Source organism: Synchiropus splendidus, chromosome 13 (assembly GCF_027744825.2).
Source record: "Synchiropus splendidus isolate RoL2022-P1 chromosome 13, RoL_Sspl_1.0, whole genome shotgun sequence".
Classification (NCBI taxonomy): domain Eukaryota; kingdom Metazoa; phylum Chordata; class Actinopteri; order Syngnathiformes; family Callionymidae; genus Synchiropus; species Synchiropus splendidus.
In genome coordinates this window covers 11,080,066-11,105,453 of record NC_071346.1, presented here as the reverse complement: position 1 = coordinate 11,105,453, position 25,388 = coordinate 11,080,066, and the positions used below count along the sequence as shown (strand labels likewise).

Genomic DNA, 25,388 nt, shown 5'->3' with positions numbered 1-25,388 from the left:
CATCTATACTTTGTGCACATTCACACAAAATACTATGTAAATGTTTTAGCTGGAAATGCAGTTGAATCAACCATGAGAAAAATTCAAAAGGCTTCAAATTCACAGCATAAAATGAGAGGTCATTTGTTTCCCGCGTAAACACTGTGCAGGAGCTTTCAACACACAGAAAATCATATTAATATTCTGTAGAAACCCTGCGCAGCTTTGACATCTCCTCAATTATTGTGAGCTACTATATTTAAAAGTGTCCACTCAGGCTGCAGAAAATATGGTAAAAAAAGGGGGGGGGGGCTCCAAACTCCATTGGAAGGAGTAGGGTGTTGATAACCTGTAAAAATATTGAAATATTAACATATCACCCCCTGTTTTCTATCCACACTTCAACTCATGCTGTGGCGTATAAGGAGATGGGGTGAGATTATGTCCAGTCAAAACGCATGAGTCACTATGAAATGTTTCACTGCAGGAGAAATGACAAGGAGAACAGAGAGTATTTTCCATTGTTTTGTTCCTTTCCCAGAACTGGACAAGAACCAACAGTTGGACCTTTGCTAACACACAAGCCCCCGGGGTTATTTCACTTCATGCCACTCTGCTTGTCCCCTCCCACTGCACGACAGTAAACTGTATAAATATCCTTCAGTCAGCATTGCTGGGATTCAAACACTGACCTGCACTGACCAGGTAGGGAGGGACTATAAGAGAAACCCCCTAGTCTTTTCGACGGGTCAAGACATCCAGAATGTGCCTCCTGCTTCTTCTTTCTTGCTTCTCCTTGGTGGCAGCGTCCGCTCAGGTACAACCCGACGGCCGGGCATCCTTCCGCCGCTCCAATGACCCGTCGGGACGCTGCCTATACACCTTCACGGTGCCCAGTCCAGAAGAATCCAGCTGTTCCGGAGGCGGTGGAAGATCTGAGGTGGATGCCGTCTTGGCTCGGGTGACCCTGCTGGAAGCTCTGGTCAGCCGCCTCTTAGCAGGAGCGGACACCAGGGGGGATGTCAAAGAGGGGCTCCAGGAGACTCACTCGCAAGTCACGGCTGAGAGAAACCAGCTGCAGCAGGACAAGGAACGTCTGACGCGGCAGATCATGGAGATGCAGATGAGAGTGGCCGAACTCAGCCAGGAGGCACAGCGAGCCTGTCAGGACAGGGCCACCTCAGGCGCTCGGCAGGAGAGCAGAGACCGACCTGCAAGTGGTATGTCATTATTTGATAAGAAGCAGGAGCAGCCACCGCTGACTCACATGATTGGAATTTACAACCTAGACTCCTCTTGAACTGGCTGTCACTCATACGAGTGTTGATGATCATTTACTGCAGTAGCAGGTGTCTCTGAAGTGAATAAGTGTCGCTTTCATGTTGCACCGGCGCCGTTCAAAACACACCTCCACTGGACTGGAAAACACAGTTAGAACATGGCAAAAGCTCAGATATTGAGATGCATGACTAGTATTAGTGTATTTGTATTTGACTTGTTGTACTGTTTTTACTCAACAGATACTAGCTACGATGTCAGTAATGACTCGTACCAGGAGATGAAGGCGGAGGTGACGGAGGTTCCTGCGTCTCAGCTGCTTCCTGACTCAAATAAAACAGGTATTGGTCCATAACTTGTACAGCACGGTGCATTGTGTGGCTTAAAAGTGGATCAATCTTGGTTCAGGTTGTGGGGAACTGCTGTCGGTGGGTGATCCAGTGACGCACAGGAAGGCTGAGGCCATCTCCGGGAAGTATGGAGTTTGGCTCCAGGATCCTGACCCCCAAGGTTCCTACTACACCAACAAGTCAGTTTGGCGCATCGACGCCGTTGGCAAAGAAGTGCGGCAGTTGTCCGTGTATGAAGACATGGATCAGTTCGCTCAGGGCTTCCCAATGAAGGTCCTGCTCCTGCCTGATCCGGTGGAGAGCACCGGAGCCACCATGTATAGAGGTTCTCTGTATTATCAACGCAAACGTAGCAGGACTCTCATCCGCTACGACCTGGCCTCTGAGAGTCTGGCGGCTCGACGGGAGCTGCCTCATGCCGGCTTCCACGGCCAACACCCGTACTCCTGGGGGGGCTACACCGACATTGACCTGGCGGTGGACGAGCAAGGCTTGTGGGCCATCTACAGCACCAGCAAGGCGAAGGGCGCCATTGTGATCTCTAAGCTAGACCCAGAGAACCTTGAGGTGAAGAAGAGCTGGGAGACCAGGATCAGGAAGAACTCGGTGGCCAATGCCTTCATGGTGTGCGGGCGTCTGTATACGCTGGCTAGCTACGCAGCAGCCAACACCACCATCAACTACATGTTCGACACGGCAACCGGCGTGGGGCGACCTGTCCACATTCCCTTCAAGAACAAGTATCGCTACAACAGCATGGTGGACTACAACCATGACCAGAAGAAGCTGTTCGCCTGGGACAACTTCCACATGGTGACCTACGACGTCAGTCTGGGGCGGCCCGGACAGGACAGCCGTTAAAGTCGCCAGATTGACATGACTTTCGTATTCAATCCCTATAGTTGTTCTCTGAACAGGAATGTTACTGTAAATAGCATGTGTCCTAACTGAGGTATTTCAATGAATGTATGACCAAGGATATCAGGTACAAGAGGAATCAAAATAATATATTTTTGTTTAATAAAACTGTCCTGTCACAAAACGTCTCAATAAAAATCTATATAACGAGATGTTATTGTATTTTGCCTGATGAATAACACAAATGATCAACAAAAAAAAATCCCAAGCTTTAAATACATAAAAAAGTTTAATGAATAGTTGTTTTAATGATTTTTTATGTGGCCATAGTACGGGGCTCAAGTTTTATCATTTTACTTGGTTACAAAAATATGAACAATATATCCTGGACCAAAAATACAGTACGTTTAACCGTTATGATATGCTGCCCCCTGTTGGTGGCGTCCGCGACTGATCCCACAACAATACAAGTTAAAGTCTTACGAGAAATAGTTGAGCATCTTCATTTATTTCTTTATGTATTTTATATTTATACGATAAAACTATTGTATTATCAAGTGAAATGTTACTGTTGTTTTGAGTTGTTTCTGACATGTCATTTTGTCGGCACTTCATTGACACCTATTTTACACGTGCGCAGTCTCCTCGCTTCAACATGCTTCGACCTAACGATGCGAAAAGGCCCTGTAAGAGGAGCTGGGACGGATTCTAATAACAGTCAGGAGACTCAGCTGCAGCTGATGGAAACTTGCGCGTCGACCTCCCCTCGGTGATGAAAGACGAATACACTGAACACGCTGTGGACTTTCTCCGCGCCAAAACAGACCCGTGCCGCCGCGCGCGCGCACGCATACTTAAAATATTGTCAACATCCAGACAATGAATTATTTTACAGGGCTGAAAAAAAAACATCAGTGGAGAGACAGTGTGGTGTGTTCAGACGCAGTCAAAGGTTCGGTTGCTATTTAGTGAAGTGTCAACTTCAACAACTCACTTCGGCACTTCATTTCTTCTTAATGGGGTGAAGATACATTCTAACTTTATCTGTTTCCTGGCACGTGTGCTGGCATTTTGAGGGGGAGGTCGCTCACGCCAGAAATAAAAGGCATCTGGCGCAAAATAATTCATAAAATCCTTATGCTGCTTATTGCTGTTGTTGGTGTACATCAAGCAAGAAGCACTTCAACCCTGCATGTACTCGTGTTGGTCACGTGCCTGTCTGTTTCTATTTTATTTTATTTGAAACATCAACTTAGGTTCATGACTTTTATTACAGGTCACCAGGAACCCTCCACAAACCCACACTCTGATTATATGTGGCTAATACAGTATAAAAATTCTCACAAGCAATAGCAAGACACGCAACAAATACAAAAATACTTCATTCATTTTCAATGTGAAGTTGGATTGCAACACACGTAGTGGTCTTAAAATTAATTTCCTGTCATTTGAGCAGTCAATCACCGACATTTATAACAGTGGTATTACAGTATATACATATAGCCTCACAAACATGTGACCTAAAACACTGTATGGAAACCACTTGCTAATAAAAATGTACATTATAACCCATTTATATTAAACATTGAAGTGTCTCTTACATTGGCCACAGAGCATTTACTTCCATTTCACTTGGAAACATTGGCGCTCTGGCAGTCGTGACTGAAGTGGTAGCAACCAGCTTATGAATGAGCCACGAGGAGCTGTATAGAGCTCCACTCAGACTCTGGAAACCAATATGTTTCAACTGTGACTTCCACAGCACGTCTGACTTTGGTGCACTAAAGTTTCCACTCAGCCATCCACAGTCCACCATAAACCCTGTTGAGTCGCTCCTGCAGCCTTAGGAGAAGCAGGTCCTGCAGGCAGTCCCAGGTCACCCACATCTTCTCCATCAGCCCATACTGGCAGTAGCCCATCACCAAGCCGAAGCCCACGTCAGTCACATAGTGTCGAGCTAGTAGCAACCGTGAGAGGCTCACCAACCCGGCCCATCCAACCACCAGGACCTTCATGGCTGTAGTGTCAGCCAGCTTGGCCAGGAGGAAGCGGGCGCACATCGCCGCCCTTGTGGCGTAGCCTGAAGGGAAGGAGTAGCGCTCCTCAAAGAAGGTGGAGAAGATATCCGAGCGGTTCTGAGCCGGTCTTCTACGCCTCACTAGGGTCTTTACAACTCGGACCAGAAGCAGGTCCAAGAGGAGAGCTAAGAGAAGGACAGGAAGAGATTGTTCTGAACACAACAGCGCACAATACAACCAACACATCCAAAACTAGAGGCGACCGCATAGCTGGAGCTGAGAATAACTGCAGTATTTCACAGCAGCGAACACCATCGGGCCGGCTTTACCGGCATCAGCCGCGATTTCTAAGTTGTCAAATCTAATCTACACACGCATATAAAGCGTCTCGTGTGTCTGCTGCATGTCACTCAGTGCTGCTGCACCATCAGCTTAAAAAAGAACTTTCCATGACTCAGCTATCTTTCATGGTAACACTCAACCACACAACACATGAGGACTGAGAGTATCCATCCATCATCTCTCAAGATATATATATATATATATATATATATATATATATATATATATATATATATATATATATATATAATTTTATTTTATTTTATTTTCATTACAGAGTTTTATTTATGTATTTATTTAGTTATGTATTTGATGTTTGACAACCCATTTAAGTAAAACTCAGGCAATTTTTAGATTTCAGGAAGCACACGTGCAGTGGTGAGCGGATTTAGGTCACGTGTGTAGATGGAAAGCGTCTCGCCAAATTCCCTTAATATGACAGGTATGACAGCTATGCCATGGTCACGTGTTCAATGAAAAGATGAGTAATATATTCGTCTCTCTCTGAAGATATTGTCTTTACCGTTTTATATTTATTGTTTTAATAAGTTAAGTTAGTAAGCAACTAAAGCTAGTGTTAGTTGAAGACATCGCTATTTGTTTTCTTTAAAAAAAACAATAAAGGAAAATGACAAAAACAAATACTGCGTTTATTAAAGATTTATTAAACTGCAGCTAGACATTTTTATTTAATTCAAGATTAGGTTATTCGGCTACAATGTCCTGTTAAACTGCGTAGAATACATTATAGCTCAACTTTCAACGGATCTCACTACTCTGTGATCAAGGTCAGTCCTCACCCAGAGCCAGGTTCAGCATGGCCTCCTGCTCCGCCACGGTCTCTCCTCTCAGCAGCGTGTACACCGCTCCGATGAGCCACGGCACGACATGTCCGGACAGCTCCACCAGTCGAACCAGGGGTCTGATCCCGCCCCACGGAGCCTCCTCACAGGCGCACACTCCCAGCCGCTTGGACAGCCACAGGTCGATGGCCAGCAGAAAGCGCAAGGTGATGGTCGGCAGTGGCTGACTGAGACTGACTGACAAGTCCTCGCTCTGGGCTCCAGATGGGAAGTAGGAACAGCTGGAGGTGCGGCGCCGGCTTCCGCACTGATTCCCGCGGTAACTGTTCCGCCTGGACACCGGGGAGGACATGTTGCTTAGTGTCCTCACCAGTCCACCCTCCCTAGTGTGGGCTGGGGGACCACCAGGGGTCCACAACCCCTTCCAGACACAGGAGCCACGTGATCAGACCAAAACAACGCTGCTCGGAAACCAAGAAAACATTTATAACCCACGTGAAATGATGTATAAATGTTCAGTTCCCACCACGTCGTGGTGCTGTCTTAACTCAGTAATACCTGTTGGATCAGTTAAAAGCGCGCGCCAGGTTTTTTGGAAAATATTTTCTGCCAGTAGGTGGCAGTGCAGGCATCGAAGCGCTCTTGGTCAATGTCCGCTCGTTTACGCGGTATGTAAAAAATAAAACTATTTGTAAATAAAGAATGAGGGAATATAAAGTATAAAACATTTTTATTCTTTGTTAGTGCATCTTGAAAGCCTATGTTTTGCGTGGTAACTTAGTGTAGCAGCTGAACTCACTAAACACAATATTTGAAAAGTTGTAACACTATAGTTCAGTCAAAATGTAATATTTATATATATATATATATATATATATATATATATATATATATATATATATACCGATTTTATTATTATTATTGTAGATAGTAAATCCATGTTTTGTTCTATTTATTACTTGAGTCACTGAGCACAATAGCATAAAAACCCTGAAGCTGCAAGAAATGTAATTCATTTTTGAATGACAATTCATTTTCCATCCATTTTTTTTTCCACGGTGGGATTTTAGCTCTCTGACCTTCCGCGTCAAAGCAAACAGGAGCTGGCAGCAGCTCAGGGCACAATGCTCCCTGATGAGAAGGACAAAGATGGCAAGCCACGCACCGCTCCCTGCGTGAGAATCTTCACACGACTGAGGCACATTCCATTTTATGCTGTTTATTTGTGGCTCTATAGCTGAGCAAGTTTGTGACAGAAGTTTCCCTTCCAACTACGCAGCACTAGACATGACAGCGGGTTGAACGACACATCTATGTCCAATAATAATGACCTTTTGACATCAACTAACAAAACGCAATTGAGCCGTGAAACGTGCCGCCTGGTGATGACTCCGCATTGACCAGCAGCAGGCTTGGTAACCCCACCACCAGAAACCCGGCTGTTAGCTCAGCTGTGCGGGATTTGGCGTCCCACCCATCAGCACAAGAGCTTTGTAAACTTTGATCTTGGAAACGGTCTCCACTATTGGTGGGGAGATTGTGAGGACGGCCAAAGCTTAACGGGAAGTGGACGGATAAAATTAAGTGATGGGAGAACAAGAGACGGGATTTTGAACGAGTGTCACTGTGCAGCAGAAGCTGTGCGTATATTTAGAGCACAGCTACAAAATGAGGGGCTCAGGGGCTGCTTTGGGCCCTCATTCTGTCTGACTAGCTGTGATGAAAAGGTGGACAGACAGACAGACAAATAGATAGATATAGATGGATAGATAGATAGAGAGATAGATAGATGTTTAATTTATTCATATTTGTATTAAAAATCATTCAAAAATTATCAGTAGTTTGCATTAAAGAAATTAGAAATACATTACAGCAGACTTCTATCAGTCAACTTTCATTTTTGAAATGAGTTCCTGCTTCATGAGATGGTCAAAGTGCTACCACAGATGTGATCCTTCTCCGGCAACCCCTTCTTCCATTTCCTTCTCCACTTCAGCTCTGGCTCATGATGGTCTGGTACTCCCTCTGGTGGTCCATCAGGCGCATGAACACTTTGTACTTCTTCTGATAGAAGCTAAAAGACGCTAATGTTAAACCACGTAAACACAAATTGACCTTCCACCCTCCCACCTCACGAGCCTTTGGTCCGGCTGAACCACTTTACCCGCCCGAGCCATCCTGGCCATCGCCTCCTAAAACATGAAGAACAAACCTATTAATAAATAACGCTCACATTCAGTCGACTGACCCAGTTGTGACAGCAGGCTCGGCAGAAGCAAGACGCCGTTGCCTCCACTCTGCCGACAAAATCCCAGCAGCTAATGGGATCAGACACAACAACTGGCTGCATCACTTGAGCTGGAAATGAGCGGACAGGTGCGGCTTAGCGCACACAATAATGCCTTATTTTTAGAGTATCTGGTTTAAGAGGTCTCTGTTTTCTCCTACTCTGATCCCTGGTGTTGACACCTGGGATTAATAACCACCACAGAATAAAGATGAAATATGAAATAACAGTCAACAGTTCAATCAGTGGAGCAGGATGCCGCAGATCCCAAGTTTCAAGGACACCCTGCTTCTTCTATATGACAAGCCAGTTCACATGAGTTTGAGTGGTGATGGACATACATGTATCGTGGTGTTGTTCTGTGATGCACAGGCCCCCAAAATGGAAGCCCCTACTAACACCGCCTCTGTCTGGTCAGGTAGCACCACTGGCAGCCCTGGGAAATATATGCAAAATATTTTTCACAATCCACTCTATAATAATACTTTTACAATACTTTAAAATGTTATATTTGACTTTAAATCACCATTAAAAGTAAGACAGCTGTGCTCAGTGTTTCCCTCAGTATCACAACTACCTGTAGCGTTTGAATGAATCTGCACAAACAGCGGGTTCTTGCTCAGGCCGCCGCAGAGGAAGAGGGTTCTGATGTCATGTCCTGATTCCTTCATAGCCTCCAGAATGTGAAGTGTACCGAGCTGAAACGCGAGAGGGGTAGGTGAGTCAGACGGGGTTACAGGACGAACATGACCAGGCCGGAAGGTCAGAGGGTGAAAGGAAGTGACATGAAACTTTAAACAACTCAGACTCACAGCCAGAGCTTGAACTGTGGCCAAGTAGAGCAGAGCCAGGTCGTCCAGGGTTTGGGAGAGAGACAGACCGATCACCTGCAAGACAGTGGAGCAATGAAGGGATTCCTCATGCTTTTATAGTACTAATACTGGCACTGCACTGCTCACCAAGGTCAGCAAAGAACTTCCATTAAGTGGTAACTCAGTCGCCGCTTTCATTAGTGACAGAGGACGCAGCAGTCATATTGGTGGAAGTAGAAAAAGTAGTAGCAGTAGAAATAGTTGGAGACGTAGTCAAAGTAGTAGAAGTAATAGATAAAATAGTGGAAGTAATAGTTGTAGTACGATAAAATGTAGTAGAAGTAGTTGTAACATTGGAAATTAACGGAATAAGAGGTGGAAGTAACAGAAGTAGTTGCAGTAGTAAAAGTAATAAATACAGTAATAGAAGTATAGTAGAAGAAGCAGTAGAAAGTAATCAAAGTAAAAGTGGTAGCATTAGTACTGGATGAGTTGGGGTGAAGTGTAAGCATAAGTCGACATGGTAGTAGCAGAAGCAGTCATAGGTTAGAAGTAGCACTGGGAGTCGCAGTAGTAGTGGCAGACGCACCAGTGGTATAACTAGTTGCCATTATCGCAATTGCAGTGATACTAGCAGTAGTGGAAGTAGCAGTAATAAAGGAGTAGCAATCGAGTCACTATATACTTTGTAGGAGCAGTGACAGTGATGGAGATTCACCTCCTTCCCCAGGTCTGACATGAGTAATTCAACATGACACCTGCTCACCATTCCCTTCATGTTTGGATCGGCCAGAGGCGACCTGTTCCCATGAAAGTCGGGCCACACGTGAAGGCTCGACGCCAGCAGGTCGACGGCAGAACCGGAGTTCGCCATTGAGTCCAGGTGCTGGTTGAGGTAGCAGTAGATGTTCCCACCGGTGGGGGACACACTGAGTCAATAAAAAAAAAGTGGGGGAGAGGTGAGACAGAAGAAAGAAGGCGCTATAATTACTGCTGCTTTTTATGTAGACACGAGCTGGAGTCACTAGCTGACCTCTGATGGACCTTTTGGAGGAGCTGTCTGTAAGACGCATGGCCCTTCACCATGTGGTCGATCTGAGCCAGGAGACACCAGGGAGGAATTCATTAATGATTCATCCATTAACCACGGCGCAGAGAGTATTTACACATCAGCTGGTTCACGAATGTTGAGCACATATTTGTGTGGACAGAACAAGGTCGCACCAGAACAGCAGCATGTGCTTTTGAGAGACTCACCAGTTGTCCAGTGGCGCTCTGGCCTCCTTCATTGAGCCACAGGCCCGGCACCATGGCCGACAGACACGGGCCCCACACTCCCGGAACAAAGAGAGGTTTTTCACTGACCTGGTGAGGGCAAGGCAGTTGAGTTTCCTGTAGCTGTTGGATCAGAACCAGGGTGCGCTTACAGCCATGTGACAGGAGGAGGTCCCACAGATGACTGCCATGCGCGTTGTGATTGGCAGGTCCTCACAAGGCAGCTGGAAGCCTTTGACATCGGCGCCTATCACACCTGGAGCAAGATGTATCATCAAACTACAGTCACCAGTGTTTACAATGGGCCTGCTCCGGCCCAGTGTGGGGCCCTCCTCACAGTTGACATCCTTAGAAGTGGGGCTACAACAGTACAAACTAATTACTGCTGGAAATACTGTTTGTCAAGCTGGTTTCAGTTTTGGGGGGCGAGGGGTCGACTCCGTACAAGGCCGGGGGTCTACATCACTGTGACATGTACAACAACCCAAATGTGATTGCGTTTTAACCCGTGACCCGATGCCTCGCTGTGAGACGGGCCGGGGTCATGGCTCCAGGTCGTGGCAGAGTTCACCAGCAGTTTAAAGGCTTAGAGCAAAACCAGATGCTCTTGATGTTGGGGGAGAGCGTTACAAAAGTGAAACCGGTTTTCAAGTTGGGAGGATGATCTTCCATCACAAGCTGATGCCACAATATGGACCTTCCTACCTACCTTCGATCAGTTAACTGTTATCAGCATTCCAGCTGCAGCAGTGCATTGTGGGACTGGAATGAGTGAAGCTTTTTACTAGCATTACAAAATGCAAGTAACATTAAAGGCCAGAATTCACATTCACTTGCCATGAGGGATGGGCGATATGGGCAAAAAAAGTTATCATGATAAATACGCTTTCATTCTATTCCATGTGTTAGACACTACAGTCTCTCTTGAAACTGTTTATGATGAAACTTATTAGTGGAGTTTGTCTTCAACATCATTACTTGTTTATGTTTAAATATAATAGTTAACTTAGTGCAGAGATGAGAAATTCAGTGTTTCATGTCTCCGGTAGAAGCCGCTAGTGTCTGGCAGACTGCTCTGCCAGCTTTATTTAGGGGTTAAATTGAGCCGTCTGTCTGCTGTATCTCATGTCTCTTAACAGTTGACTTTAACTATGGACCGGTCTGGACACATTTCCTGGATTTTATTGAACAAATATTAGGAATAATTTGAATAAACGATCATTTAGTCATATTCTATTCTCCAAATACAAACTATTCTCCATAATACAAACTGCCAGTCCTTTGTCTTGGGTGATGAAAAACCTTTTCACAATTCTCTCTCCTAAAATGGTTGTTTTCCACTGCCTTTCACTTTGAGTACTTTGACCGCTTTAGAATTTGTTGATGGTCCCTAACTGATGCCGGTTGTAGCATTAGCGCTGCCTGTGAGAGTGTGTCCGCGATCGGAAGTGGACGCCGCCGGCAATATCGGAGCGGAGGTCCGTCCAATATCCAACTATTTTCACCACAGTGTTTGGCCAAGACTCCAGTGCAGCAGGAAACCTGCATATGTTGATATGAACCAAGGCAGACGACCACGTCAGAGAACCTATGAGGACCACTCACTCCATCTAATAAAATAAACACAGATCCAGAGACTCAGAGTGTCAAATAAGGTTAAAACTACAATTGTGAACCAAAGTCCATCACACTCTCCACAGTTGTCACACGCCAGTGTCGGCTGTCAAACGCCGCTGGAGAGCCCTCACAGTCTCGCCATATTCATATATGTAAGTTCAATGCAGCGAGTGTGTCACGTGTTTATCGAATTTATCGTGAGATTCAGAATTGTCATCATGGAGATTGTTTGGCGGTATATCGCGTACGATAAGTTATCACCCATCCCTACTGGCCAGTTATCTAACCTCCACCCACCACTGTAGTTGAGAGATTTTAGTGTTCGCACATTAGCATTTGGTCAATTTCTGTACTAGGAAACCAGTGACAACAACTTCCACCAAACAAATCTGAATATCAGCTTGGAAATAAACAAGACTGTGTTACCTAGTCCGCCAGCGTGCGCATCAATGAGCGACGCGCCGACTGCAGTCCCTGGTTCCAATCCCAGCTCTGCAGCTGCCTCTTGAGTGAGCCCGTCCCCAAGCGGGCTTCCCGGGGAACACGTGGCACTGCCTGAGGAGCAACCCAAAATATCTTTACCATCTACATGTGAGCAAACATTCGGCAAATATTTCTCCACCTATTTTGGAAAAGTTGCTCTCAGTAAGGTCAGCGAGACCAATGGACGACCAGAATCCCACGTCCCATCCTTCTGGAGGGCAAAAGGTCCATTTACACACAAGAGTGCACAGTGATCTGATGACAGATCAGATGAATGTTTCATTAATGTTAATATATAATATACGCTAATGCCAGTTCATGTTGAAACACTCCTGAACTTGGGGTCTTGAGAGACAAAACACTAACTGTTGCAGTAGATTTTGGAACTTGCACAAGCACTTTTTATCGGCATAGGCATCATGAAAAGTCCATGTTACAGTCCAATGCTTATCATGGACCAGATTCGGCCCGCAACCCTTCAGTTCAACACCCCCCGCTTAAGATACTACAGAGAGATTCTATCATTGTGGCCAGGAAACAAACTGGATTTGCATATTGATGTCAATTGTATAGGCATTGAAAGATGTTAAAACTGCGTTCATACTTCATTGTGAACTGAACACGTGATCCTTCACTAGGGCAAATGAACGTTGATTTTATCAGGTAGAACACACAGACACATGCACCACAACAATGACAACCTCGTCAAAGAGCCCGTCGCCTTCCAGGACAGGAAATCCGGCAGGTCAAAAAAGTGTGCAGCTTTGTTCCAGCAGCTCTCCTTAAGATTCTGAGGCAGAGAGAACACACCTCCCTTCAGTAACCTTAATGCAGTGTTAAGAAAGGATGGGAAGGTCTGGGCAGAATCTAAAACAACGGCGGTTTGACCTGATGGTGTGGAGGGAGGCGAGAATAAAACATGGTGTGATGCTCCCTGACCTCGATCACCTCTCACCTCTTTGAGCCAGAGGAGCTTTGGGGGCTGCATCTCTGGTGACATGACCCCACCGACCCGGCTCAGGACCCTGTGGCCAGTATTTGTGATCCGAGCCGCCTGCTCTGACGCCCGATGGTCCATCCACATCACCACGTTCTTCTGGTTGTCACCTGAGGATCAGTGGAATGAATATTGGCTCAGTCAAGCTAAAATATGGGACCATTGAATAATAAACACAATGTATGTTGTATCTTTGACGTAAACTGCGTTGATGTTTCTTCACTCACCCTCATGCGTCACTGGAACTGGTTGGAAGCTCTGGTCCAGAACCACTAATGAGCAAGTGGCATCAAACCCAAGACCTTGCACCTGACTCCTCTCCACGCCTCGTGTAACTTCCTGAAACAGCCATATTATGGTTAAAAGTTCAAAATATTTCTTTGTTATATGGGGACAGAACTGGATCCCGAGCCCACCACTCTCTCTCTTTTCGGATCTTTTTTTGAGGGCAAAATACAAGAAAGGGAAAAAGATATTTTTCCCTTCTGAAATATTATGGACGTATAAGAAAGCTGCATTCATAAATTCATATAGCATCCACTCCCACCATCTACCTTGACCACAGCGCAGCACTTCTCCCAGATCTCATTGGAGGACTGCACGTAGTGGTCGGACTGAGGCTCCCAGATGCTGATGGGCTTCTCTGCGGTGCTTTTGATGAGACCTTCCCTGGTGACCAGAGCAGCCCGCACACTCGCGGTGCCCACGTCCACTCCCACAAAGAAGACCTCTGCCATGACACTGATGAAAGGGTTCATTTAGCAACTGAACTTTGTCAGTTTTCTGCGTCTTATTATAAAAAAACAAAAGCAAAAACCCGCACACCGCATTTGTTGCCTGCTGTCTGTTTTGTTTTGTCTGCAGCACGAGAAATTTTGGATAAAAATTACACACTATCTAACGGTCATCACATACACGCAAGATGCCGAATGTCATTTAAGGACTTACTCAACGTGTTAGACCTTATTTCACCGACGAAAACATCGCTCGAGAGTTTCTCTGAGAAACAACTGCACTTTGAGCCAGCAGAGAAGAGTCAAGTACGGACAGCGCGAGAGGACAAAATAGGCAAAGTCGCATTCCCCGACTGAACACGACCCCCGCTCCAATTATGCAAATTATAAAACTGTAAATATAATATTTAATGTCGTGGTATTTTTATATTTCTTACAGACCATAATTAACTGAAAACAAAAATACTAAGAAATAAGAATAAGATATAATCAGATGATGCATTGTGTGCCTAAAAATATAATGCAAAGTAAGAAAAGGTGATTCAAAATGTCTCACAGAAAGAAAGAAAGACAGAAACAAGGAAAGTTGCATTTGATACAAATAATATCTTATTGCAAATTTGAAACTAACTGCTACACAGTGTCAGCGATCAAAAACTCAGCGAGATCGGGAGTTAACCCTTATTGACTCCTATTTTAATATGAGTAATGATGAAAGAAAGTCATACTTATACGTGTGTTGGTGTTTCTTTATAAAGAGGGGACAAACAGCTGTTGAAAGAAAACAGTTCTGGCCCCGACCACCGTGTTTGGACCAGGAGAGCTGAGCTGAGACGGAACAGAGAGACAACCTAGCAGCAGGACAGGAAGAAACAGATGGTGTTCAACAAACATGGGACAGACAGTGTTTGAAATCTCATCCATCTCTCTCACTGCGTCTCTGTGTGCGTCCATTTAGTCCCAAATCAAAACGTTGCCGTATGGACACGTGGACGTACAAGCTTCCTCCGTTATCTTGTTTCATGGGTGAACATCGCAACAACAGTCAGCCAGGGAGACCAGCGGTCCTGGTTGGAAGCCTGCTATGGAAACAGCTGGTGCAGGAAGGAATTGTTATCTAAAAGTGACCCGTCAGGCCAGCGAGGGGAAGAGCAGTCCGAGAAACAGGAAACTGGACAAAGAGCAAGCTTTACAATGATGATAATAGAAAGCTCAAGAACAGGTGGCCTGATCGAGAAACAACAAACAGGATGACAATTAAAACAATCCGATGTTATACATAAATGCTGTGTGTTGACCTCGGGGTGTCAGATATTTTCACATGGGTGTTGCATGTCGGGGTAGGAGGACGCAAGGTCATCGTGAGCGGTGACCTCCAGCAGCGACAGCTCTCTCCAGACTGTCTAGAACCGCTCACTTATTTATAGCCAGCTTAAGGAGAAGATTTTAAATTTTACCATGCAGGCGCTGGACTATCTGGGTAAACAAAGAACTGCTGGCCAGAATGAAAACATGATAAGAAAAACCTTGGCACATTTTGAAAGCGTCTGGCTGACTCTGTTGATAAGATAAGTTAAACTGAGCTTAGCCATTTTATACAAGCCTGAAATGAAATATTTATTCATTAACAACAGAACAGTATATGACACAGTCAGGACTCCACAGGAGTGGATACTGAAGCTTGCCACACGGGTGATTATCACAAGAGAAAATTCATTAATTTCTTTGGCAGGAGTGTTCAAAGCCAGGCCTGGGGGCAATTCACAAGCCTTGATCAGATTACACATGGCCCACAGCCTCTGTCAACCAGAAAAATGTATTACAGTCATTCAAAAGCTGCAATTCTTAAAGAAAATATGAGCTCTAATTGACATTAGCTACGACTCTAATTCAAATATAGTGAAACCTCTGTCCTATACTTCTTGTTTTTTGAGTACTATATTCAGCTTCTTCTGCAAATTTGAAGATATTTTTGGTTTAATTTAGACACATTATTTTTCTCATAATAAAGGATTAATTTATGTTGTCCACAGAAACATCCACCAGCATTTCCCAGAATCGGCATTCGTACAGCATCATTGGTATTTTGGTTCAATGTAATTCTATTATACAAAATTAAACTTAGATGTTCAGTGCTTGAAAGGAATAAAAACGTCAAATAAAAACTCTGAAATATGAAATTATAGAGCATCATAATCATATTGATATTTTAAAAGCATTTTATGTTTAAACTTTCAAAAGAAACCTGACTTGTCTTCATGGGAGGTATATTATTGAAAGGCAATTCATCTGTAGTGTCCTTTCCTTAAAAAAAGAGGAGTAAAATAAGAGTACCACTGACGTCATTTCAATGAGAACAGACCACTTTGAGATGTAGTTTCAAGAATTGACGCATCTTTTAAGCGACTTTTTACTCCTTAAATGTCTCCTGTTTGCTTAGTGACAATGTTGCATTTCGTTAATATCCTAAATAAAGTCATCGAGGGCCGGGCAGTGGAGCTTGGCTCGAAAAGACGGAGCGGGCAACTAAATATTCAAAAACACTACGTAATCCCAGAGTACATTGCTCCGCTGTCTGCATTACCTAATCCCATAAACCATTGCGGGGGGGCGGAGCAAAGGCGTGTTGTCAGAGCAACCCTCAGGTCAGTCGATGAGCCCCGCCCAACGAACCCCGCCCGGCCAATCAGAAGCGTTAGAAATGACATCATTGTTATTTTCAGTAGAGCCGCAGCTTAGAGGTGGATAAAGTTCGTCTCCACGTTGGAAGTGATAGAAAGTGTTATCCCTGATCAGACGCGGATTTGGCTTTTGACGAGAGTAAACAAAGCGGGATAGTTCGGGTTTAAGTTCTTTGCGGCTGAGGAGGGGTGGACACCGATTATTTGGATGAACGGACGGTGGAGCGGAGCAAAGTTTTGTCGGGACACGAAGTTGTCAAGTGAGTTGAACTTCAACAAAAGGCGGACGGACCGAGAGCGGGTCAGTGGACGAATGTAAACAGCGGATCGATTCTCACAGAAGTTTTAAAAAAATATCCTCCATCCAGTAACTTTATGTCCAAGAAAATGGAAGCGACTTTCTACGACGAAGCCGTCAGCGCGTCCCACTCCCAGCATGACGGCGCCAGGGTTTACGGATTCAACCCCAAAACCCTCAAGCAGACGCTAACTCTGAACCTGAACGACCCCAAGAACTTCAAGCCCCAGCTGGGCTCCAAGGCCCTGGATATCCTGACGTCCCCTGACGTGGGGCTGCTGAAGCTGGCGTCACCCGAGCTGGAGCGGCTGATCATCCAATCCTGCACCGGGCTCACGACCCCGACTCCGACCCAGTTCATCTGTCCCAAGAACATCACCGACGAGCAAGAGGGCTTCGCGGAAGGGTTCGTGCGGGCTCTGGCGGAGCTCCACTACCAGCAGCAGACACCCGCCCCGTCGGGCAACGACTCCTCCGCCTCTGGCGCGTCGGAGAGCGGCGCGCTTCCCTACAGCTGCACGGTCCGCGCCGAGCCGCCGGAGTACACCAACTTGGGCTCAGTCCTGGGACCAGCCGCTGCCAGCGAGAGAGCTTCCAGTTTCTCATCCGCCCCGCAGCCGTCCCACTTGGAGCAGCTGACGCCTCACCCTCGGCTGCGCTCCCTGAAGGAGGAGCCGCAGACGGTGCCGGAGATGTCCGGCGAGACCCCGCCGCTGTCCCCCATCGACATGGAGAGCCAGGAGCGCATCAAAGCCGAGCGGAAGCGCATGAGAAACAGAGTGGCCGCGTCCAAGTGCCGGAAAAGGAAGCTGGAGCGGATCTCTCGGCTGGAGGACCGGGTGAAAAACCTCAAGACCCAGAACACGGAATTGGTCTCGTCTGCCAACGTGCTCCGGGACGAGCTGGCTTTGCTCAAACAAAAGGTCATGGACCACGTGAACAGCGGCTGCCAGCTCATCCTGACCCAGCAGCTCCAGGCTTTCTAGACTTTTCAAAAGGGATGTTTCTTGGGGACCAAATGTAGCTCCAAGTGGCCTGCTGAGTCTCACCGGGGAGTCCCACTATCCTTCAGTCCAGGCCGCTTCCACTCTGCCAGAACTGTACAGACGATGACAAACACAACTCAGAGGAAACTCACTAATGTTTTACAGTTTCTTTCAGTCCATCCTAACTATAATTCAGCGTGTGCAATGCAGCATCCATCCAGACCCTGGTCCTAGTCCAGTCCCATGTATGCATCCAGACTTGCACTGAGCTTCCCACCAGCGACTGTAGAACACTAACAAGAACCCTCAGCAGGGCCAAGCGTTTACTGACAATAAACTGCCTTACTTTCTTAACCTGATAGGAGTGTCAAACACTTTGTATTATTAATATTTGTACGCTATTTTGAGCACTTCCGAACTGTACATATGACAAAATAAAACGTTGAGACACAGCTGCTGGGTGTGTGCGTCCTGATTAATAAATCAGTTGAGGAAGGATTAAGAATTGAACAGACCTTCGATGCATTAGACATGAGGTGTTTGTTACAGGGGAACTGGGACAGACGGGACAGTGAGTCACCATGTAAGTGGGTCCAAAACACTGGCTCCTATTGGATGATCAGACCTCGGAAGTGAGCAGGGGAAGCCAAATATGGCGAGCGGTCCCCACTGCGCTTTGGGATGGGTGTGTGTACGAGTGAGTCACTAAAGAGCTCAGAGGAAAACAAGAGTTTTAAGTGATGCTAAAAATAAGCAGCTGCTTTGTTATCAACATAAGGTTTTTAATACGAAAAATACATTTTATTTTACACATTGCATGCACCCAAAATACACTCAACGCAAATGTAGGTCAGTGAACAATTTGGGGTAAGAATATAATCCAACTAACGGTGTGAACAAAGCGGACATCATTTTGCGCACCGCTTTCCAAATAATGAGATAAATCGGTCGCTTTGTTAATTGCCTAAAAATATGGAATGTCAATTATAGAAGATCTTTGTTGGATATGAATAAAAGCAGTCAGCTTGTGCTCTTCTTCTTTCCTCCGTTCGCTTCATTTTTGAGAACACGTCCGTGGTTGTGTGTCCATGGCATCACGTCAGCTGACGAGAAGCCCGTCTTTGGAGGCCAGGCGTTGTCGGTGAACATGGTCCTGCTCCAGTTCCTCTTGGCTGGGGTGCCACAACCGCGACAGGATGCGCTCCATATTCAAGGCATACACAGTGTGGGAAGGCATCACCCTATGGTTGACCTGTCACCCAAGAATTTGGGTCCAGATTGAGAATGGAAAATGTGAGGGAATGTTGGGATTTTTAATCTCATTTTGACCTTGCAAGTGATTGAGAAAGATGAAGGATGGTCACCTGTAACGCTTCGAGGAGATCGAACAAGCTGACGGGTGGCAGCGGTGCACGGATTGTGTTCGTGGAACACGCTAGCAGGTACACGGCTTTCTGCTCTGCCTCATCTGGTGAGATCTGTGGGAGCTGACCAGTGGGAAGCGAGGCACTTGGAGGAGGACTGAGGCAGGAAGAACTGCGTTATCATCCCCACCAAACACTAAGGAGCAGATATGGCCACGAGGTTCATACCATTCAGTGAGGCTGTGATAAGCTGCGAGGCTGTTCTTAAGATAAGGCTGCGGTGTGACATCACTGCCAAAAGCATATGGGAAGCGACCGTCTCGTAAGCGATACGACTTCCTCCGAGTGATTACAGCAGTCAGGACGTCTTTCAAGTGGTGCTTGATGCAAAAAATGGTTATTCAATTTTAAAACAACTGACATAGTAAACAGCAGATAATAACAAAAGCAATATATATGTGAAAATAAATTTGACTTCAGTCGCATTTAAAGTTTCGTAGTCGTTGAAAGACCACACACCTCAACAGCATGCTGCATGGTGCTGACAGCATCATCCGTGATGTTGTCCAGTCCCATCTCAAAGGCTGTCACCATCATCCGCGCCTCCATTTGCCCTCGAGTGGGAAGCAACAGGGTGTGCGCACTGAGGCGCAGCTCCTCCTCTTCACTCGCAGCCTCCCGTGGGCTGAAGGGTTGGGCAGCACTCAAAGGGTTCTGAGGCTGGAAGCGATGCTGAGGGTAACAAAACACGTTGGAGGATTGTGTGTCACTGCAGATTATCACAAAGGTAAAGTAAAAGTCTGACAGCGACCCAGGTTAAAATCAGCTGTGACTTACATCAAACTTCTGTCTTGTGGAGCATTTCTTCTTCCCTTTTGGTTTACCAGGCTTTGAGGCTGAACCGCCTGACCATTGTAATGTTCCAGCAACCTCTAGAGGTGAGAGAGGGAACATGTTCATTGGAGATAAGATTAGATAAACCACCCTGGAAAGAAACCTCATCAAACGTGGGACTGACAGTCAGTAAAGCTATACGTACAAGATAAACTTCAGATCAAAGACGACACTTTAAAATAATATTCAAATGAAAGATAATGATGTCACCTCAAAGAGAAGGCATTTAAACATTTATATTAGATTAGATCTTTATTTGCAAAAAGAGATGCAGTCGCGTTTCAGGTATATGAAGAAAATATTTCAACCCAGATAGATAAAGATGGAAGTGAAGAAGCGATTGCAGGTGCAGTCGCCTTAGGAAATGCTTCGTATTTATGGTGGATGAAAAAAGAACAGTTACAAAGTCACTCAAAACAGTTGGCAAACAGCGTCTACCAAGTTTTCAACTCAAAGGTGGAAACACGAACCTGCCGAAACACCTGAAGATAGACACCAATCCAAGGTGAGTGTTTTATTTAACACCAGCTTGTGTCATGTCCACTTAACCCTAATATATGTTCCATAATTTATGACTGTCAGCCAGCTAACTATGTTTGTCAAGGGGCATACACTATGTTAACAGATGGTAACATAATCTAGTGATGTAATCATGATAAATGACTTCAAAAGATGCTGTCTAGTAGAAACTGCGAAAGATAGTAGTCCAATATTACATAATTAAAAAAAAAAAAAATTTTTAATCGTGGCATTAGTAGTAGTATCAAGAACTGTGGTAACTCAGAAGCACTGGTATTGAATGCATTCATAAAGACCATAATATAATATATAAGAGAGACAGATTGTGTGGCAAAATTCAGGAGGCCAGATTCAGACAGTCTGGATGCATAGAGAAGAAAGTCTGGACATGCAGGCCCAACAATATTTGAGACGGAAGAACCAGGTCAAAGCAGTAGAGGATGACAAACAATGAGGTTCAGGGATGTGGCAAATGATCATGACATGAAGAAGACAGGATGAGTAGATGCGGCAACCACAGCTGGGAAATCCAGAAACAAGATGGCTGCAGAGTTTAACTCACACCACAACTCTGCAATCATTACTTACCTGGCGTGGACACAATGATCTGACAGCGCGTAAGAATGGCCAGGAGGAAATCATTGTGAACATGAACTATACAGAAGAACAAAGGGAATTGTAAGACATCAAATAACATTCTGTTTATAACCACTAGTGTTTAACATTAGTTTAGAGCTCAACAAACCGTGCTCCTGTGCCAGTAGACGGCGAGCTTCGACGTCAAACTCCTCTTTGCTGATCTTCTGTTTGAACCATAACTTCAGGTTGGCCCAGTAACTGCACATAAAACGTTATTTAAGTCACAACATTCAGGTACACAGGGATGCACCTAAAACGATCAGCAACACAGGACGCTAACAGTTACCAATTAGAATACAAGCCCAACGAAAGAAACAAAAACCTGCATGATATATAAGGGTAAGACGAAATGGGTGACAAAATCCAGCCCTGTTTAAGCACATAAATCAATGATGAATGGCGAATTCGCACAGAGTCGCCGGTGTTTGGCTAATTTACACACAGAAGCTAACGTGCGCCACATTGTTTTTTCCAGTCAAGAGAACAAAATAAAAGCATTGAAACAATCTGCATTAAAAACATACAACGATGCACGTTACTCACTGTTTAATATTATCTCCGATTGCTTCTGTTAAGTTTTTCTTTGCTATTTCTAGCTCGCTAGCATGGGATGCCATAACGTCCTGTAGCTTCTACTGTGACGTCATCAACAAGCGACGAGTGTTGTGAAAAAGAAAATCTAAAATGGCCTAAAAAGTTCACGAAATAATTCGTGTGGACGAAGAATATATTATATTTACAGTCTAAGTACCATTTCAACTCATACACATTAAAAATCGAATGACAAAAAATATTGATTTAATACCGTAATAGTTGTTTATTGCGATATATTCGCATGATTTTGATTTAATTATGTCGATGTAGAATGAAACCAATAAATCCAAATTAGCAAGCAATGAAACATTTTGCGTCTTCCTTTTATTTTTAATTTTGAGATGTTGCAGTTGAACTTTTCCACCAGTAGATGGTAATACAGTATAATGACTTCTAACATACATCATTTGCCCACTTTGTCTTTTCAATCATTATTATTATTATTATTAGAATTATTCAGAAAAGTTAAGTTTATTCGTCGTGATAAATAGTAGTAGCTCAACGAACGGCTTCTGCAAATTAAATAAGCAACTATATTAAGGATATTTGGCTAATCTGCTTTTTTTCTCAAAAGGTCACCAAAAAAATCACAAACAAAAGTAAAATAAATGAAAAAATGAAAAATAAATACATTTCATGGAATACCTCAATCTGTCATCCTGTTTTACGTTGTAAAATTGAGTCCTTAAAACCAAAGAACATATATATATTATCATGAAAGATTTATATTATGTAAGACTATTCAACACATTTTACTATGAACCTATTCATATACTTAAATCTACTCTCTGTTCTCTCTCTCTTTTGCTCAACCCTCCTCTGTATCTTACTCTGCCCCCTCACCCACTCCAATCCTGACCTTTACCCTGAATGTCCATCACTGCATTAAAACTGTCGAGGTCTTGTCCTTTGAATAGACTCCATATATAGCGTTTTACATCCAGCTTGATCTCAAACAACAAGAAACTCCTTTGCTGAGGTCGACTGTCTGCCGATAGCTGGAAGAAACATCTCTTCCGCTTCACTGCTCTGAGTGTTAACAGTTTGTTTTCTCGCTTTGCGTTCGTCGATGTCTCTCTTGAGTGAACTTGTTTTGGTTCAGTTCTCCGACCACTTAATGGCTCCGAGGCTCAAAAAGGCTTTATGACTTGGGCTTTTCATAGCAGAGACAACACAGAAGTTAGTACTGTCTGTGGACGTTATTATAATGATAAATAGTCCCTCCACAGAGGTTTGTGGTCATATAACTAGATTTAAGTCTGGAAGAAACCAGTGTCCCAAGTAGCCTGCTGTAATTGACAGTTCAGTCCTTATTTGTTGTCTCTTGGTTGGACTCTGTTTAGATTGACTTCACCATGCAATGGACATCTCCAATTTGAAAACAAACACAATGTCAGCACTCCGTTGGGAGCCTCACCAGTGGGTCTACTGTACATACTTTGGCTAATAAGCCAGTGGAAACTGCAGCTGTCAGCAAGCGCCTGAGGTTCCCCAGATCCCCCCAGACTATCATCAAGTTTAAACAATCGTCTGTTCAGCTTTAAATCGAAGGAGCACTTAGACGCCGGCGCTGTATTTGGGCTGTGTAACTGTCGTTGGGAGGGCAAATATTACTCATGGAGCTTATTTTCTGTGAAAACAGCTCCACATCCTGTCCGTTGATTTGCTGGGTGACACTAACCGAGCATTTCAGAGCGAATGAGTCACTCTCACGGATGTTCCTCCTCCTGCTGATGTAAAAGCCACCTTCTTTCGCAAACCTTCCGATCATGGTGAGACTCCCAGACGGCCACAAAGACAGCCTTCACCTGGGAGCCTCACCGACGGACCACACGGCAGCAACAGTTGACCGAACAGGTATGGGAGGTGTTTCAGGTCTGAGTGTGGTCTCGGCTTCATGGCCAACCGTGTCACCAGCTCTCCACAAACCCCTGACTGCACAGGTTGGTGGTTTTGGGGGTCGATTTTTGCATTTCCATTGGGTCATTTCGAAAAGGTTCAGTGTGTTGGGCAGTGGTTGGAGGGATTCAGTGCTGACACTGGTTCCCACACTCTGGTGGTTCTGCTCAGCCCGGCTCTATTCCTGTCGCCCATTAACTGTGAAAATAAGCGCTTTCGATCCAAGCTTCTGGGCTGACCGAAATGTCAATATTGGAACACTTTGTTTTGCAATTTTATGATTTAAAAAATGAGGCACATCTGGACCCATGTCCAGATATATTTTCCGCGTTCTATCCAATAATAAAAAAATAAAAAAATAAATAAAAATTGCTTTCCAGAAATACATTCTTTCAACCACCAAATAAAAACAAGTACGTTCTGTATACTTGATGATTAAAATGCAAAACCCATTAGTAAAAACAAAAGCATTGAAATGGTTGAACATTAAAGAAATCTGTATTTATTTAATTGACAGTAATTTAAATGCAAATTCTGTGATTAGAGGACTTAAATTATTTATTTTTCAAGATGCGTTTGTTTCCCCCCAAAGCCTGCTTCTGCATGGATGTGTGCGGAATCCCCCCCTGGGGCCTCCTTGAATTCATTTTCAAGATTAGTTGACGTAATATGAATTAACTGTGAGAAAAACTTATAAAAATCTGGGACACGTCTGAATGAATTTAGCATCTAATCTTTGAAAAAATAGCTGTCTGACTGGGGGGAAGCCCTGGGGCAGACCCAGCACACGCTGGAGAATACAGATTAGATTAGATTATGCCTCTTTTCTTGAACTCCACAAGACCCTCTTGGTGCATTTTAACCTGCAGCGGCAGATGAAAATGGATGGATGAAATCAAGTGATAAATGCTGAGCTTTCAACTTGCCCAAAGCTTTGACAGCTGAATCAAATATTTACATGTGCAACAGACGATAAAGAGTTGAATCACAATGTCTTCTTAAGGAGATACTGGAAGGAAGAGACAGGGAAAAGAAGGTCCCAATGCATTGCATTTTATATCTGTAAAGGAATCTGTGGCATAAAACCCTTCGATATAACACAACATAACAGTTTCAATCACATCACTGTGCATTTGATGGAAAAAGCAGTCGTTTTTGTGAGCAGGAAGTGGTGTCATAAGTGGGATGGCCACTAGAGGTCATCTGTGCAAGACCACGCCGACACAGATTGCATGGAGATGCAGTCAGAACCTGAAATGAATGTTGGTTTTCTAAAAATGGTGTCACAAGTGGGATGGTCACATGACTTGAAGACCCGATAATGGCGGTACCACGAGAACAACAGGTACTTAAAGTTCGGAGTTTGAGGCACAGGATTTGAGACTATTGGAGTTAATGGATTCACACTTCAAATTGATCAGAAGCGAATACAGGACTTTCTCAAAAAAAGTTTCCCACTTTATTGTAATTGAAAGTCAACAGCGTTTGGTGTTCAAATTTAACTTTACAATGCCATTTAACAAGAGAACACTGCACATTTTCTTGACCGTAGATGTGGTTCTGGTCCAGCACCCATTTGTCATGTTTTATTCCCCTGTAAAAGCTTCGGTTACAGAGATGCGGCCAGTCGGTAAAACAGTTTGGCGTGAGAGTCTATTCCAAGTGCAGAGACCAAAAATCC

General features: G+C 44.5%; 5 protein-coding genes across 10 annotated transcripts; 2 read left to right on the top strand and 3 right to left on the bottom strand.

Annotated features, from left to right (window-relative positions):
- The first annotated feature begins 679 nt into the window (after positions 1-679).
- Positions 680-2,670, top strand: LOC128769815 (myocilin-like). Its single transcript, XM_053883818.1, has 3 exons — positions 680-1,199; positions 1,500-1,598; positions 1,666-2,670. Exons 1-3 carry the CDS (start codon positions 743-745, stop codon positions 2,466-2,468), a joined length of 1,359 nt encoding a protein of 452 aa, XP_053739793.1. The 5' UTR covers positions 680-742; the 3' UTR covers positions 2,469-2,670.
- A 1,104-nt stretch (positions 2,671-3,774) lies between these two features.
- Positions 3,775-5,980, bottom strand: LOC128769549 (polyisoprenoid diphosphate/phosphate phosphohydrolase PLPP6-like). The gene is made up of 2 exons (XM_053883348.1): positions 5,626-5,980; positions 3,775-4,668 (listed from the first exon to the last, which is right to left on the bottom strand). The coding sequence occupies exons 1-2, from the start codon at positions 5,978-5,980 to the stop codon at positions 4,247-4,249; spliced, it is 777 nt and encodes a 258-aa protein (XP_053739323.1). The 3' UTR covers positions 3,775-4,246.
- Positions 5,981-6,574: 594 nt separating this feature from the next.
- Positions 6,575-17,367, bottom strand: fggy (FGGY carbohydrate kinase domain containing). Of its 6 annotated transcripts, XM_053883341.1 has the most exons (17): positions 14,767-17,367; positions 14,562-14,684; positions 13,654-13,840; positions 13,327-13,438; positions 13,058-13,209; positions 12,804-12,892; positions 12,242-12,357; positions 12,046-12,174; positions 10,155-10,258; positions 9,985-10,092; positions 9,761-9,822; positions 9,494-9,656; positions 8,728-8,802; positions 8,493-8,613; positions 8,257-8,351; positions 7,759-7,820; positions 6,575-7,702 (listed from the first exon to the last, which is right to left on the bottom strand). In XM_053883341.1, the coding sequence occupies exons 3-17, from the start codon at positions 13,834-13,836 to the stop codon at positions 7,621-7,623; spliced, it is 1,653 nt and encodes a 550-aa protein (XP_053739316.1). In that variant the 5' UTR covers positions 13,837-13,840; positions 14,562-14,684; positions 14,767-17,367; the 3' UTR covers positions 6,575-7,620. The 6 variants fall into 6 exon arrangements, with proteins under 6 accessions (XP_053739316.1, XP_053739317.1, XP_053739318.1 ...); XM_053883342.1 differs by lacking the exons at positions 14,562-14,684; positions 14,767-17,367 and adding an exon at positions 14,048-14,151; XM_053883343.1 differs by lacking the exons at positions 13,654-13,840; positions 14,562-14,684; positions 14,767-17,367 and having other exon boundaries at positions 6,575-7,712; positions 13,327-13,637.
- Positions 16,548-18,419, top strand: LOC128769548 (transcription factor Jun-like). Its single transcript, XM_053883347.1, has one exon. It carries the CDS (start codon positions 16,890-16,892, stop codon positions 17,796-17,798), a length of 909 nt encoding a protein of 302 aa, XP_053739322.1. The 5' UTR covers positions 16,548-16,889; the 3' UTR covers positions 17,799-18,419.
- Positions 18,420-18,571: 152 nt separating this feature from the next.
- Positions 18,572-21,860, bottom strand: tada1 (transcriptional adaptor 1). The gene is made up of 8 exons (XM_053883346.1): positions 21,758-21,860; positions 21,321-21,412; positions 21,164-21,229; positions 20,000-20,094; positions 19,682-19,894; positions 19,391-19,542; positions 19,163-19,319; positions 18,572-19,050 (listed from the first exon to the last, which is right to left on the bottom strand). The coding sequence occupies exons 1-8, from the start codon at positions 21,829-21,831 to the stop codon at positions 18,898-18,900; spliced, it is 1,002 nt and encodes a 333-aa protein (XP_053739321.1). The 5' UTR covers positions 21,832-21,860; the 3' UTR covers positions 18,572-18,897.
- Between the last annotated feature and the right edge of the window lie 3,528 nt (positions 21,861-25,388).